This window comes from Amia ocellicauda, chromosome 16 (genome assembly GCF_036373705.1).
Source record: "Amia ocellicauda isolate fAmiCal2 chromosome 16, fAmiCal2.hap1, whole genome shotgun sequence".
In the NCBI taxonomy this organism is placed as follows: domain Eukaryota; kingdom Metazoa; phylum Chordata; class Actinopteri; order Amiiformes; family Amiidae; genus Amia; species Amia ocellicauda.
The window spans coordinates 12,215,481-12,229,667 of NC_089865.1; the positions used below are offsets into that span (position 1 = coordinate 12,215,481).

The 14,187-nt window shown below is 37.2% G+C and overlaps 1 protein-coding gene across 6 annotated transcripts in view; it reads right to left on the minus strand.

Annotated features, from left to right (window-relative positions):
- Window positions 1-2,500: 2,500 nt before the first annotated feature.
- Window positions 2,501-14,187, minus strand: part of tlk1a (tousled-like kinase 1a) — a 29,962-nt gene continuing 18,275 nt past the window's right edge. For 4 of the 6 annotated variants that reach the window (XM_066687936.1, XM_066687933.1, XM_066687934.1 and 1 more), the window contains 18 exons: window positions 13,420-13,495; window positions 13,283-13,326; window positions 12,439-12,534; window positions 12,074-12,163; window positions 11,892-11,984; window positions 11,367-11,477; window positions 10,611-10,747; window positions 8,419-8,607; window positions 8,170-8,236; window positions 7,781-7,878; window positions 7,111-7,192; window positions 6,478-6,569; window positions 6,082-6,171; window positions 5,797-5,966; window positions 5,293-5,428; window positions 4,667-4,778; window positions 4,479-4,586; window positions 2,501-4,198 (listed from right to left, as the gene is read on the minus strand). In XM_066687936.1, the coding sequence (XP_066544033.1) occupies window positions 4,025-4,198; window positions 4,479-4,586; window positions 4,667-4,778; window positions 5,293-5,428; window positions 5,797-5,966; window positions 6,082-6,171; window positions 6,478-6,569; window positions 7,111-7,192; window positions 7,781-7,878; window positions 8,170-8,236; window positions 8,419-8,607; window positions 10,611-10,747; window positions 11,367-11,477; window positions 11,892-11,984; window positions 12,074-12,163; window positions 12,439-12,534; window positions 13,283-13,326; window positions 13,420-13,495 (1,965 nt within the window). In that variant the 3' untranslated portion in view covers window positions 2,501-4,024. Of the gene's footprint in view, window positions 4,199-4,478; window positions 4,587-4,666; window positions 4,779-5,292; window positions 5,429-5,796; window positions 5,967-6,081; window positions 6,172-6,477; window positions 6,570-7,110; window positions 7,193-7,780; window positions 7,879-8,169; window positions 8,237-8,418; window positions 8,608-10,610; window positions 10,748-11,366; window positions 11,478-11,891; window positions 11,985-12,073; window positions 12,164-12,438; window positions 12,535-13,282; window positions 13,327-13,390; window positions 13,496-14,187 lie in introns of all 6 variants that reach the window. The other 2 variants (XM_066687937.1, XM_066687935.1) reach the window with 1 other exon arrangement.

Sequence of the window (14,187 nt, forward strand, 5' to 3'; positions counted from 1 at the left end):
TTTGGCTTGTTTTTGCCATCAAAATCTTTTTCAGGTGTTCCTTCCTTGTAACAATGTCAAGTTCCCCATAACAGTTACTGACTGTTCAGTTCCCTACAGCTTTTCTGACCCCATTATATATTCCGTGGTACCCAGTGAAGGCGTTTTGAAAGGGTATGATTGAACGCAGCAGCTAATCACCATCTTCATTAACAATACATTTAATTTGTAGTTTTTTTTAACGCGTTTTAATGATAGCAGGGTTGGCCTCCAGCACTCGGAGGCGATGGGTGACCCTAGACGGTCAATTGCTGCAGAGATGCTGCCAAACTAGCACTGCAGCTTTTAGCAGCCAACCAGTGTGCATTGAAATGGGGCATTCAGAGATCATCCCAGGGAATGGCAACCTGTTAGTCTTGTATTTTGCAAGAAATTGAGTCACCACTGTTTTATATGCAGACTTCCACATTCCTCAGGTGAATTATTGTGAACAGTCAAAAGACACTGCAGAAAGGATTACATTTAAATGTTTAGACTTGTGTAAAGTATGTAATGTGGACCCTTTAGTTTATGAAGTAGAGACATGTTTTATGATTAAAACATTAGAGACTAAACTAAATACACTTATAAACTGTATATATACTTGAGATCTGAATATATAAATGTTCTGAGGGTTATTTTTGAGATCCGTCTTGTTGGGATTCTACCTGTGTGTGACTATTATTCCTTTAAATAACCTATCAGTCCAGGTTACTAATTCTTCACCATGGCCACTTCAAGAGAAATCAACTCATTTGCATTCTTGAAAAAGAATTTGCAGTACAGGGCAGCGGACATTTGAACTGGTATGAGAATGTAGATTTAAACCCGACCCTCTTTTTCATTCATCGTGTATGCAACTGAATCTGAACATCCAGTCAATGTCATTAACGTTTAAATTTCAACAAAACGTCAGTGATTAGTGTACTGTGAAAACCCTTTCTTCAGATAAAAGGGACTAAAGATGTTATTTCTCCTGAGAGTTAGACATTTAATTTTAAACTTCCTGCAAATAAAATGTTCCATTTCATTCCATTTACTATGTGCTCTGGTAAAATGTTTCTACTGCTTCACTTCTGCCTTTAATATATACTGAGGAGATTTTTTTTTTTTTTGAGTAATATTGAGAAAGTAATGGAAAGCTTTCCTGAGAAAGGTGGTTTGAATTACTAAGAGAAAATGCAGCCTGTATTGGAGTTAGTTCAAGTTATTTTGATCTGAAATGTAATCTTAAAAGCTTTAAAGTTCAATTTGATGATGCACTAAATCCACAGAGCAGGGGAGTACGCAAGTTGCAAGATTTACTGGAGTTGTCAGAGATATTGCTTCTTGTTCAGGATTATCAATAAAAGTAGCTAAGCCAAAATGCCATAGTCCCTGTCTAAGAACGTTAAATCAGTACATGAGAGCGTAAGGCAGAAATATCCATATAAATGTCAAATACTATGACTGCACTGTAAATGTAAATTTGCCATCTGTTTCTCTGCACCAGGTTGCAACATGATTGACACGCCTGAAATGATGTGATTTCTGCTGTTCTACAAGGTTCTCTTTTCTACAGGAATCTGAAACCTGGTTTCCTTCAGACTTTGAAGCTAAAATACTTGGTTAGGAAATGTTTTGTGGTTGCAGCTCAATCGGACCCAATCTAGAGGTCAGACTAGACCTGATCAACTGCCCACAACTCGGTGACCTATTGAAAAGATTTGTCTAGCTGCCCATTTTATATGTGATGCTTACAGACATATTTCAATGCTCCTGATCACGTCATTGAATTCTACTGCTTTGTTGCATTTCGACTCTTAGTTTTTATATAAAAACGTGCTATGCGCAGGGAGAAGACTTTTCTAGTAGCCTTGTTGTAACCCTAACCAATGCACTGATCACAAAGTGAACTGACCTGATGCCTGAAGAATATGCGAGTCTGCAATGTCAAAAAATCATCACCTGATCTGGTTACCTAAAACAATTAAAACCCATTCAATTTCTGATGTGTGTATATAGGTAGGTAGATATTCTTAATTTTGTAAAATATTTTTAAAATAGGCTGTGGGTTTAGCAGTTCAGGCCTCATATGAACACATCTTGGGTTGTACAGTCAGTTGTGGGGAAAGTGAGGTTCTGCCCCCTAGTGGGCAGAGAGCAGGGATTCAAGGCTACTTAATTTACTGTCTAAATTACAATTTAGAACATATTGGGCAGGCCTATATATATATATATATATATATATTGAAAGTGCTATTGTGTATTTACGTTTGTTGGTTATACAAACCTATGAACAGACTGAAAAATACACAAGGTCTGTAGTGTATATTGCTTTTGACAGATGAAAAACTATTCTAGATCAGACTACTGTAGGCTGCAACCAAATAGAAAATGTATGATTACTACTTTGATATTCAGATAAAATGCTGCACTTCATGCTCTAAATGTACCATTAAAGAAATCAGAATGTACTTGATAACATTTCCAGAAACAATAATGTATTAAAATCAGTTTTTAATGTTTATTTCTCTTTTGGCTACATTCTCTACAATTTCAGCAGCACCTTCAGAGACAGTTATTCTTCTTTATGTACAGTGAAAAAAAAAAAAAAAAAAAAAAAAACAGGAAAAAAAAAAGGCCTGCAACATCAAAAACATTAGCAAAAGCTTAACTTCTGAACATTGAGGTGAAACCTGTAGTTACAGGTTTTCCTTTGCAGAAATTACAAACAAGCATTCATTCAGTATCGTGGACATAACATTGACCAGGGTAATGTACAGAACAGACAGACCATGTACAGAGTTACTGGATTGTACTGACAAGGCAGTTCTTGTAATTTCACAGCAATGGCTTTGTAGCACATTAAGAACAAAATATTAAACCTTATTAGTGTCAGTCTGAAGAGGAGGTGCCTGACACCCTTTAATCTACAGCAAGATCATCCCCTCAGGCAGCACAGAGCCGCCTCTATAGGGACGACCACCTAGAACAGACACCATAACAGCCTATTAATTGCCAAAAAAAGCACGATGGCCTCTTACTTTTTAAGAATTGTGTCCTAACAAATTAGTTATTACATGCCTTGATTTTCTTGTAACTATTATTTTTTTCTTTTAACTGAACTGTACAACTTGTACCTCAAGTAGATCATACAGCCTTATCAAAAAGTAAAAGCAACATCAATAGCAGCAAATGAAAATGCTCCAGGAGACATAAAAATGACAATTTCCAGTAAGAAAAAAAAAATAAAAATAACACTTTGTACAGAAATTAAACTGCTGAAATTTAAGAATAACTGAAATTGACATCTGTACAATAAATATACAATTTTTCTAAGAGGGATTTTTTAAATCATCCTGCATAGGATACTATACATTGCAGTTTGTCTACATTTGGTTACTTTCTGTGCATTCTGCAAACATGCTCCTGCCTGGATATCAATAATGCCAGCTGTAGCCACACACTCACATTGTAACAGAAAATTCCCATGGTCGTTTAACAAAAAGGGTGAGAAGGAAAATTTAAAGCAAACGCTTTACAGAAACCAACAGGAATGCAACTGCTGAGATGTTAAAACAAACACTACAGGATCAGAATTTAAAAAGACCAACAGCTCTTTAAATACAGGTATAGTAGTTCTATTATTCATGTCCAGGCAGGCACAAATTTCATTAAATCAAAACAGCAGGCTGCAATTTCTCCCTTTTGCCTCCTGTGTCAAGTGTTTGTGCCAGATCGGACACTATTCAGCCAACCAGTAACAGTACTCGGTTACCAGTCCCGTTTCAGGCTACTCTGTCGCAGTGCTCTATAATTCATTACCTTGCTAAGGCCCTTAACTCTATGTCAGTACAGCCCAAGCGGAGAGCCAGTGCGGTGCCGTTCCTCTCCAATCACAAAGCAGCTGACACGGGCCCAAACGGGTCATACACGCACAGGTGATGCTTGCTTTAACACTTTCCAGGTCCTGTAGGAGGAAGCTGCTCAAAACACCACGCCGGACTTCAGTCGGCACAGATCCTCAGTAGGAAATGATACTCGAAGACGGAGGCCCGGGAGGGACCGAGCCCCCCATGTGCAGATTCCCTGAAGAATTTGACCTCCTCATGTGAGGAAGCAGGTAGGAATCACTGGCCAGCTGATGAACGTCGAACCGGTCCTCCTTTCGGTATGCCAGGCAGCGTCTTATAAAGGCCTGAGGTAAAGACGTGGGAAAAAAAAAAAGACAGGGCAGTGAGTACGACATGAAGGGAACATCAGACACTAATATTATAAGACATACGCTGAGTGTGAGACCAATAACACAGAGAATGACCAATTAGAACCAAGTACTTTAACACAGTCATTGTAAGAGAAATGTGGATGAACATGTAGGCATTTCACAGCTGTGTGTTGTAAATCACCACTAGAGGGCAACAGACACATACAAAATAAAAACAGTAGCAAATGCATAAAATTGCAGTTAAACAATTCACCTTTGCTTCATTACTAACAACTGGCTTGACAGGAAACTGAACTTCTGTAGCTTTTAGTATTGTGTTCTCCTGCAAGATATCCTGCTGGGACTGATTGTGGCCGAATGGCTGAAATAAAAGCAAAAGTGTTAGGCACTTCCAGTACATTAAAGACAACAACAAGCGTTGAAAAACAAGAGCACACGTACCTTTCTTCCATAAAGACACTGGAAAAAAATGACTCCGACAGACCAGACATCAACCTTGTTGGAAATCTTGGGGGGTTCTTTGCCAACTACAAAACATTCAGGAGGCAAGTACCTGAAATGAGCCGATGATATCAAATCCATTATTCAACATAAGCACTTCGAGAACACAGCATTCCTCCCTAATTAAGTTTAATTAAATTATTTAGAAGCCATTATAATCTGTAAAGATTAAGCCATGCTGTCGTTTCAGTAAAACAAAACAAAACAGTTATTAAACTCCACACAAAAGGCCCCGGTAAGACACTGTTTTGAGAGTGAACCAGGTTGCCATTTTAAACTAAATAACACGGTGACAGCTGCTCTAAGTATCTGCTTTATATAAATGGTAGATATTGAGCATACTTATGATTGGTAAACAATAGTAATTTTGCTTCAGTAATACATAAAATAGATTACAGAAGACTACAAAAAATTATAAACTAGTTTTAATTTAGCAAACTGTAGATACTTCAGCATTGCCAATGTAATTCTTGCTATTCAGCCACAATTAGTCAAATCAAAAGGAATACATCAGACACTCTTGTATAACCAAAAATAAATAAAACCATATTTTGTTTTGTTTTTACCAATAGGTGCCTGCTCCCTGTGATGTCAAATCCATTCCATCTACACCATAATTGTCATCGTCCATGATTTTGGACAAACCAAAGTCTGTGATTTTGATCTCGCCACAAGCAGTCCCATCAACAAGGAGGATGTTCCCTTCAAAAACAATCCAGTGAGTGACATTAGCATAAGAGAAAACAGGGGGTCTGAAGTTATCCTTTTCAGTAACATGAGGCGCACTTATCAATACAAAGCAGCAATTAATAAAGCTCAGGCTGCGGTTAGTGATGTGTCCAGTCCCTATACTGCCGACTGCCTTTACAGAGAACACAGATCTAGAGTAATATACCAATGAGCGCATAGGAGTAGATATTATAGGGAGGGGGGGACAACATAAAAAGCAGGTCCTAAGAACATTCAAAATTAAAATTCTGTTCTTTTACTTTCTCTCCTTCGAATAAGTGTAAACTGCTCTTCGGCCAGGAACAAAAACCCATTTGCCTTGCAGTCGTGCTTTTACCTACCGGGCTTGAGATCGTAGTGTATGATAGGTGGCTTGATTTCATTCAGATATCGTAGTGCATTCACAATCTGCATGACAATTGACCTGGCTTCTTTTTCAGACATTAGCTTATGCTGTTTCAAGTAGAAGTCCAAGTCATTGCCTTCACAGTATTCTAACACTGTACAAAACCTGCGGAAGACATGTGTATTAGCGACAAAGCACGTACTTTTCCCAGGAAAAGGGATTTGTAAAGTTGTAACGATTTTACAGTGAAGTAAAACAATGAAGCATTCCGTGCACTCACGTGTCTGTATCGAGCGAGAAATAGTCATACAATTTCACTATCCTGGGGTGATCCAACTCCTTGTGTATTCTATATTCTCGACAGGCATGCCTGCAACGGAAACAGAAACTCGTTACTCTTTACTCATTATATTAAACTGTAGCAAGAAGACTATTCCGACAGAGTTAGTATTATCATCAAAAAGACGTTTGAATAACTGAAAAACCGGTAGAAAAACAGACTAATAGCTGTGAATCCTAATGTAAAAATAGAACCTTAATAAAAACAAAATGCAAATTCCAAACAAATCCAATGGAGTCCGGTGGTATGGCTCACGTGGGCAGGAGACTTAGGCCTTTGTGGATTTTGCATGGGGTTTTCCATTTCCATATCGAAAACTTTAACAGAATCACATACTTGTGGTAGTTTTCTTTCTTCTCTTCTCTCCAGTTTTTATTGAGCTGGTGGATCTTCACTGCAGCATACCGTTGCTCAAACAAATCAAAGGCCTAAACATCAGGGGCACCAAAAACACGGGTTTGACCAAGGAATGTCAGTCTCATGCAACTCTTTGGTCTAACTTACTCAGAAAAGATGGTCACCAATAACACGTCTGTGTCAATATGACAACTTGGAGAGCTGTACCTAGGTGTTGTGTGAGCAGAGGCAACAAGACAAGCCCTCCCACCCTCAGCCATTACTTAGGCTGCCTCTTTATTCAGGTGTCCCAGTTTACAGATTTAGTTTGGTATAGCCTTATGCCTTAAAATGTGGTAATCACGCCCTCCTCACTTGTGACCTATAAACTTGTTAGATGAAAATGGAAAATATCCAAAAGGCTCAGTAACTAACCTCCTTGGGCCCCAAGCTTATATTTACCACAGAAAATGAACTGAAGTAGCATAAACTGTACAATTAGGACACTATAAAGCACTATTAAAAGGTGGGACATTTCTAAAGAAAAACAAAAAAAACCAAATGTTGTTGAACTTCCAAACATTGTGCTCCCATAAATAGTGTTCTTTCCATTAGAATTTAATATAAAATTACCTTATATACTTCACTAAAGCCTCCTCTTCCCAGAAGATGCAATAATAGATATCTCTCGTTCAAAGTTGGATGATCTTTAAACCTTAAAAACAGAAACAGCATTAATGAGCAAACATTTTTTACCAGTTTGTTACAAAAAATATCTTTTTACCCTTCCTTTATGTGCTTCGTAACTTTAAAAATGAATGTTCTCTTGATAAGCATTTTTCAAAAAACAATAAAAAGGAAATTACATTTTTCAACCTCATACTCTTGCAGCAAAAGGACCTTTTATGAAATCTGAAAGCTCACAAAAAGAGGCTATCTAATGATATATGCTATGGAATAATACATGCAATAGTATAGGCCCTACCCTAATTAATGATGCAGGACCTATTTCCCAGATGTGTATATAAATTTAAGAAGAATGCCCAATTGTTCTACTTTGTGTGATGCTGAAGTGTTATTTTAGGAACAATTACATCCTTCATTTTGGGAATCCCAACCTGATCCAAAGACATTTAAGATGGCTGCTTGAACTTGACACAATATGATGGGAGCTGAAATAGTGAGAGATCTTCATGAAAGAGTATTTATTCTGCTATGAAGAAGGCCCCAGAAAAGCCAGAACAAACCCTAACTAATTACACTAGCTCAGCCCAGTGTCCTAAGAGTGTAGGTTGAAACTCACTGCGAGTTATCTTCATTATTTATTCTCTTCAGTTCCCGTATGTGCAGATTCCGTACTCTTTCCAGACGTTCAAGTTCAGCTTGGATTTCAGCTTCTTCCTAATGACACCAAATACAAATAATATAAAAATCACCTCCTGAACAGCAAATGAGGCAGTGTATACCTGGCTCTCTCTTCCCTGATAAAATACTAATGTTTTAAATGACAGAACTATTAGGTGGGACACTTCTTGAGTGACAATTTACAAAGTAAAAAAATATACACATAAGTAAATAACAGTGAGGACCGTGGCCCTTTTAAAAAGATACTGAAGCTTCTCCATACTTGCAAGCACGATAAAAAGTTTAATCAATCAATCAATATATTGTTAATATGTAATGGATCCTGACCTTTTTGAGATGCCCTAGTCGAAGCTTGAATATTTCTTCCTGTTCATGGTACTCAGCTACAGTCAACCTTAAAGAAGGAAAATGAGAAAAAACAACAATACCATTTTTCAAAAAAAGTGTATTGATTAACTTGATTGATTTAACAGTTCCCTTATTATGAACTCAGGATAGGTGTGAGAGCAATGGGGAAATACTATATACACATATACATAATAGACTAAATTAAATGAAGTAAATGTTGATAGTTACAGCTGAGGTAGGCTAGGTTTGAGAAATGGATCATTGTCGGCTCCATTGACTGCCTTGGTTTTCCGTTGCTTTGGCTCAGAGTTCATGGTCGGGGTCTGAGAGTTGTTGGTTGTCGGAGGTTTCCTCTTGGCCAACAGTTTTCTCTGCCTTTCAATTTCTTCTCTCTGCTGATTTATCCATTCTTGCTGCCTGTAGAACAAAACCACAAAGTTTGACATTACAGTTACTGACATCCATCCACAGGTTAGGTACATCAAGATCTACTACAGCAAGAGCTACGGGGTCTGATCCTGGGACTTAATAGTGGGCATTGTCTTTCAATTGTTTGCTCAATCCTCTTTTTACTGCTTTCAAACTAGAATGTGTAAAAATACACATATATAGCCTACATGTTATTTTATTTAGTTCTCTAACAGACGGTACAAATCAGACACTAACAATGCTTTACAGCACCAACTATCATGCTCGACTGGATCAGACAAAGACATTAAAAGGAAGCTCAGTAATATTAGATTTTTATGTGGATAAAGCAAAAGACAAATCCATTCAGGGTAGACAACCTTATCACCGACCTGCTACCTGGAAGGTTTAATGTTTAGGATGATTGCGGTTTAAGCTACCACAGTCTGACTCTATATGAAAGCAATGTGTGGTCAAGTAGGATGGAAATTTACAGATTTGAAAACAACTTTCTACGTGGTTAAAAAAAAAAAAAAAAAAAAAAAATACCCATGACTAAATCCTTGCAGTTTAACATTTACGGACTGTACTGGTCTGTTATGTAAGCTACACGTTTTAAATGTACACATTGAGTGGCCACTGTATTAGGTACACTGACCTAAAAGCAAGTTGCTCCCCCTTTTGCCCTCAGAACAGTCTGAATTCATCAAGAATGGACTCAACAAGGTGTTGAAAGCTGGCCACAGGGATGCTGGCCCATATCGACTCCATTTCTTCCCGTAGATGCAAATTGGCTGGTAGTGGATCTCTACTCCTAATAGTTCCATCACATCCCAAAGATGCTCAACTGGATTGAGATCTAGTTACTGGGCAGGCCAATGCAGTGCGCTGAATTCACGGTCATATTCATAGAACCTTTCCTGGACAATCCTAGCCTTGGGGCATGGGGCATTATCCTGCTGAAAGAACCCATTCACAGATGGATACACTGCTGCCATGAAGGGATGCACCTGATCGACAATGATGTTGATATCCTGTGGAATTCAAACTTTGCTCCACTCCTATCAAGGGACCCAATGTGTGCCACGAAGACACACCCCATCACACCACCCCCACCAGCCTGCAATGTTGACACCCAGTAGAAGGGATCCATATGGTGCGGTTGTCACCAAATCCCAGTTCTCCCACCAGAACCGGAATTCATCATACTAGGTGATGTTTTACAAATTCTCCAGTGTTTGTGCTCCTTAGCCCACTGCAACCTCAGTTTCTTGATTTCACTGACAAGAGTGGGACAGGAGTTTGGCCATCTGTTGCTATACCCAATCCATGACAAGATATGACCAGTTGTGCGCTCTGATATGCCTCTTTCAGCACCACTGTGGTACTCCGCAGTTATTTGACCGTCTGTAGCCCACTGTTACTCTGCACAAGTTGTGTCAGCCTCTTTCTCAAAAAACTGTTTCTGACCACCGGACCGCTGTTGGCTGGATGTTTTTTGGGTGGTGGGCAATTCTCAATACAGCCTTAACACTATCTGGGTGAAAACCACAGCAGGGTTTCCAACATTCTCATACCAGCGTGTCTGGCACCAACAACCATGCCCCATTCAGAGTCACTTAAACCTTGTGTCTTGACAATTCTCTGAATAGTGCGCAAACAGAACACTGGATTCAAAAAGCATAGACTGAACACATGTTGCTGTCACTGAATGCACAGTCTATTTCATGGAAAGGGAGTGTACTTAATAAAGTGTCCACTCAGTGTATAGACATATGCCAAATTAATAATGGATCTCCACACTAAATGTCTCCTGTGTTCTGTGTGAATACATCCCCCTTTCAAGTGTTAAAAAGATGTTATATTGATAGCGTAAAGGTGAGAGCCTTCAAGACCTCTTTTGCAACAATCCAGCACAGATTATTTTTAGTCACCTTTGACAGAAGTTTCATCTAAATAAATATGGACACAGGTTAACAGCCCCTCCAGTTTCTAAACTAAAACATACTCACTTTACAAGATTCTGAAATGCAAAGCCATCTGTCCACTGTTCTGTGAAGGAGGCCCCATGCCGAACTGTGGTGAAATGGCCAAGCCGCAATCTGTCCTGCATGCTTTTCTCCCGGCACGCCTGCTTCTCCTGTGTACTCTAGAAAAATACAAATCTCATGTCTTACATTAGGAAATTCAAATGGAACGGTATTATCGCTTAACATGGAAAGTTATTTATCTTTCCCATCATGGCACCAAAGATTTGTTTTGCAGAGGCGCAAGTAATCAAGGTTAACCAGACCTTTAGAAACATCCACTAAGAACTGTGCTTTTCATGCCAAGTTACTAATAGGCCTTCCAGTGCCGCCACATACACTTCCAGGCGATTATAAAACACAGAAATTGTAATTACAAAAGTGATTAAAAATCGATGGTCCTAGCAAGATACTGGTAATATTTCAATTTATTTCAATATTTTCAATTTAGGTTGCTCAAAACCACAAAAACATAACCTTCACTTAATAGGAAGTTATTTGTACTCATCTAGATTGATCAACCAACTACATAAAAATGTACAGCACCAACTCGGGAAAAAGTCTTTGAAAGTAATACATTGAGAAGAAACAAAGCATTAATGGTGCAAATTCACAATTTTTCCCAAACAAATTACATATTTAAATATCTAATTATACATTTTACATGTATTTATGGTTATGTACAGTAAATTTGAAAAAATATCAGAATAGTAAAGGGCTGTGTGGCTGAGTCACACTTACCTTTTCAATAAGTAACTTCTTGCTCATGGTGATGCATTTATTTAAGCGTTCCTTGTACTTTTCAAGTAATTTCTGCTGTTCATCTATTTGTCTCCTGAGATCACAGTTTGCCTGTGGGGAAAAATACATTAACCTTGAAATGATTAAATGGAATAATTTTAGAAATACATTAAAATATTAAACATCTTCATGAAGACAAAACTTAAAACCTATGTATTATCATTATTATTTTTATTTTTTTAAGACTCAGTGTTCACAGGAATGTGAATGAAAGGACCCTGGCTTCAGGCTGATTAAACGTTATAATACAATTAAATGCTACTTGATGTGCTGTTCTTGTAACAAAACAGCTATTTTTCCAAGATATTAAAAATAAAAGATAGAAATATAGCTGCAGTCAGGTAATGGATCAAACTAGACCCCCGTCAATGATTCCATAAAAATGAACAAAGTTCTGAGATCCAGGTAAAAGCCATACATTTCTGCAATCTGTTCTTCATGAGACAGAAGAGTAGTGTTCCTTACCCGAAGCAAATCATCTATTCTCCCTTCTTTTTTCTCTAGGTCCAGATTCTTATTACTTTCAAGGGCAGCTAACTTGAGCACCGTAAGATCAGTCTGTGAAGAGAAAGATACATAAGAAGGGATCTCATAACTGACAGAAAAACACTCTTTAAAAAACAGTAAAGTAGTTTACTCATAATTACCTGAACACATTTAATGGACAACTGTTTTGGATGTACTACAACATGGTCCCCAAAAGACAGACTAGTTGGAGATGGGCTATTTTGTCTAATCTGCAATGAAAAAGGAATATAGTATTAGCACGTTTCACTTACAAATTACAACACATACATTAAAAGACCTCAAGAGTGACAGAAAACATCACAAGCCCATAATACAGGACTCAAACCACCGATCCATGTAGAAAAAACATAATATATTAACATTAAAGTATTTTATTGTAAAGGGTCCAAAGCAAGTGGATTTATTTCCTTTACAATCAGTGAACGTCCCCCAAAAATACCAATAATTAACAAATGAAATATCCTATGCAGAATGGGGAACTCACAGTGGAGCCGGGGGTGGAATGTGAATGTGAGTTCTGAGGCGAGCGGATAACCGGAGGGACTCCTCTCACCGGACTGGACCCGTTCCCTCCCTGGAACTGGGCAAAGGACATCAGCATGAGCAAAACACGTCACAGCATCCTCTACTTCATTGCATTGTTTTTCGATATATATATATATATATATATATATATATATATAAAACAAAATATATATATTTATTTTAAACTAAAGTAGGTCATTAAAGAGTCTCTAAGACTGTTTTACAAGATAAATGTAGAAAAGTACCATTCAGCTATTGCAATAGAAAATTAAATACAAAAGCTTCCTATGACAGATTGAAATCATAAGCAACTTATTGATTAAACCAACCTAAACAATAATGACATAAGTTAAAATGCAGCAGATCCAGACTGTACATACATTATGCAAAATACTTAGCACTATTAACGTGGGTCTTTGAAAAGGTTTAACAAAATAAAACAGAGAAAATAATTAACAATTATTCACCAATTATGGCAAAAGGTTTGTTTGGCTGGTTACATTTCAGGTTGTTTTATTATGTGAAGGAAAATAAACACAATCACAATTGTATATTTCTTTGTTTCATGCAGAAGTGCATGGTTCTGTTATCTTTAGTGGCCTTCCATGTCACCACTGGATAAATCAAGTGATTTAAATAGACTATTATTGCCAAGCTTATTATTGGTATTATACCCAACTAGTATTAAATTACTATTAAATATATTTAATAAAAAAAACTTAATTACATACTAACTATATGTTACACATTTTTAAAATCTGAATGTTCTGTGACTAGACTAATGCCAAGAAAAATTAACTTACATCAAAATAATCACTAATTTTGGGTCCACGTACAACAGCTTTTCCTGCATCAAAAAAATAAAGTTAGAAAACTGAGAAAAAAAATATATCATAACATATTTCATTTACCTTTAATGTACATCTATATAATTTGTCACCTTGGTTGCTCTCAGTCTGATTTTCTGCTTTCCTCTTTCTCCCTCTCGAGGATTCAGAGAGCTTTTTTTCAGGGGTCTACAAAAGTAAAGCAACATCACTTTAAATAAGAAACAAAAAATAAAACCACCACCAAAAAACAAACAAACAAACAAACAAAAAAAAACTTCAGATGAGGAATACATATATATTTTCATATAACCGAGGAAGACATCATGCAATACATATTTATAAAAGTCACAGACTGTTCTAATGCATGGTTTCTTTACGATTCATATAATTTGTCTATATATTATCTGCACACAAAAAACTGTCAATTTACACTTGACATTATTAAGCCTTTAAAAGTGTATCGATATTCTCTATAAAAATAACGGGCACCTGCACTGGGAGATTTAACCCAACAGCTGATGCCCGACAGGTCACACACATGCAGTCTGAGGCTTGAAACTCAGATGCTGTTCTTTAAATAAACCACACTTTACGAAGTAACCATATATACTTAGAAAGTTTGACATCAGCTCCATTCAACCAGAAAGTAAAAATGGAAACCAAACACCAAGGAATCAGCAACTCTGAATTACAATTAACAACATCTTGACTCACAATGTAATGACAATATAACAACTGTTTAAAATATCAAGAAGGCAATAGTCGCCTATGCATACATGCATCTTCAACATTTAATTTCACAATGCTTGGGCTAATAGACAAAGCTAGTAATAACATAAGTAATGCAAAAGCATCAAGTCTTTCTTTGCTTAACAGAT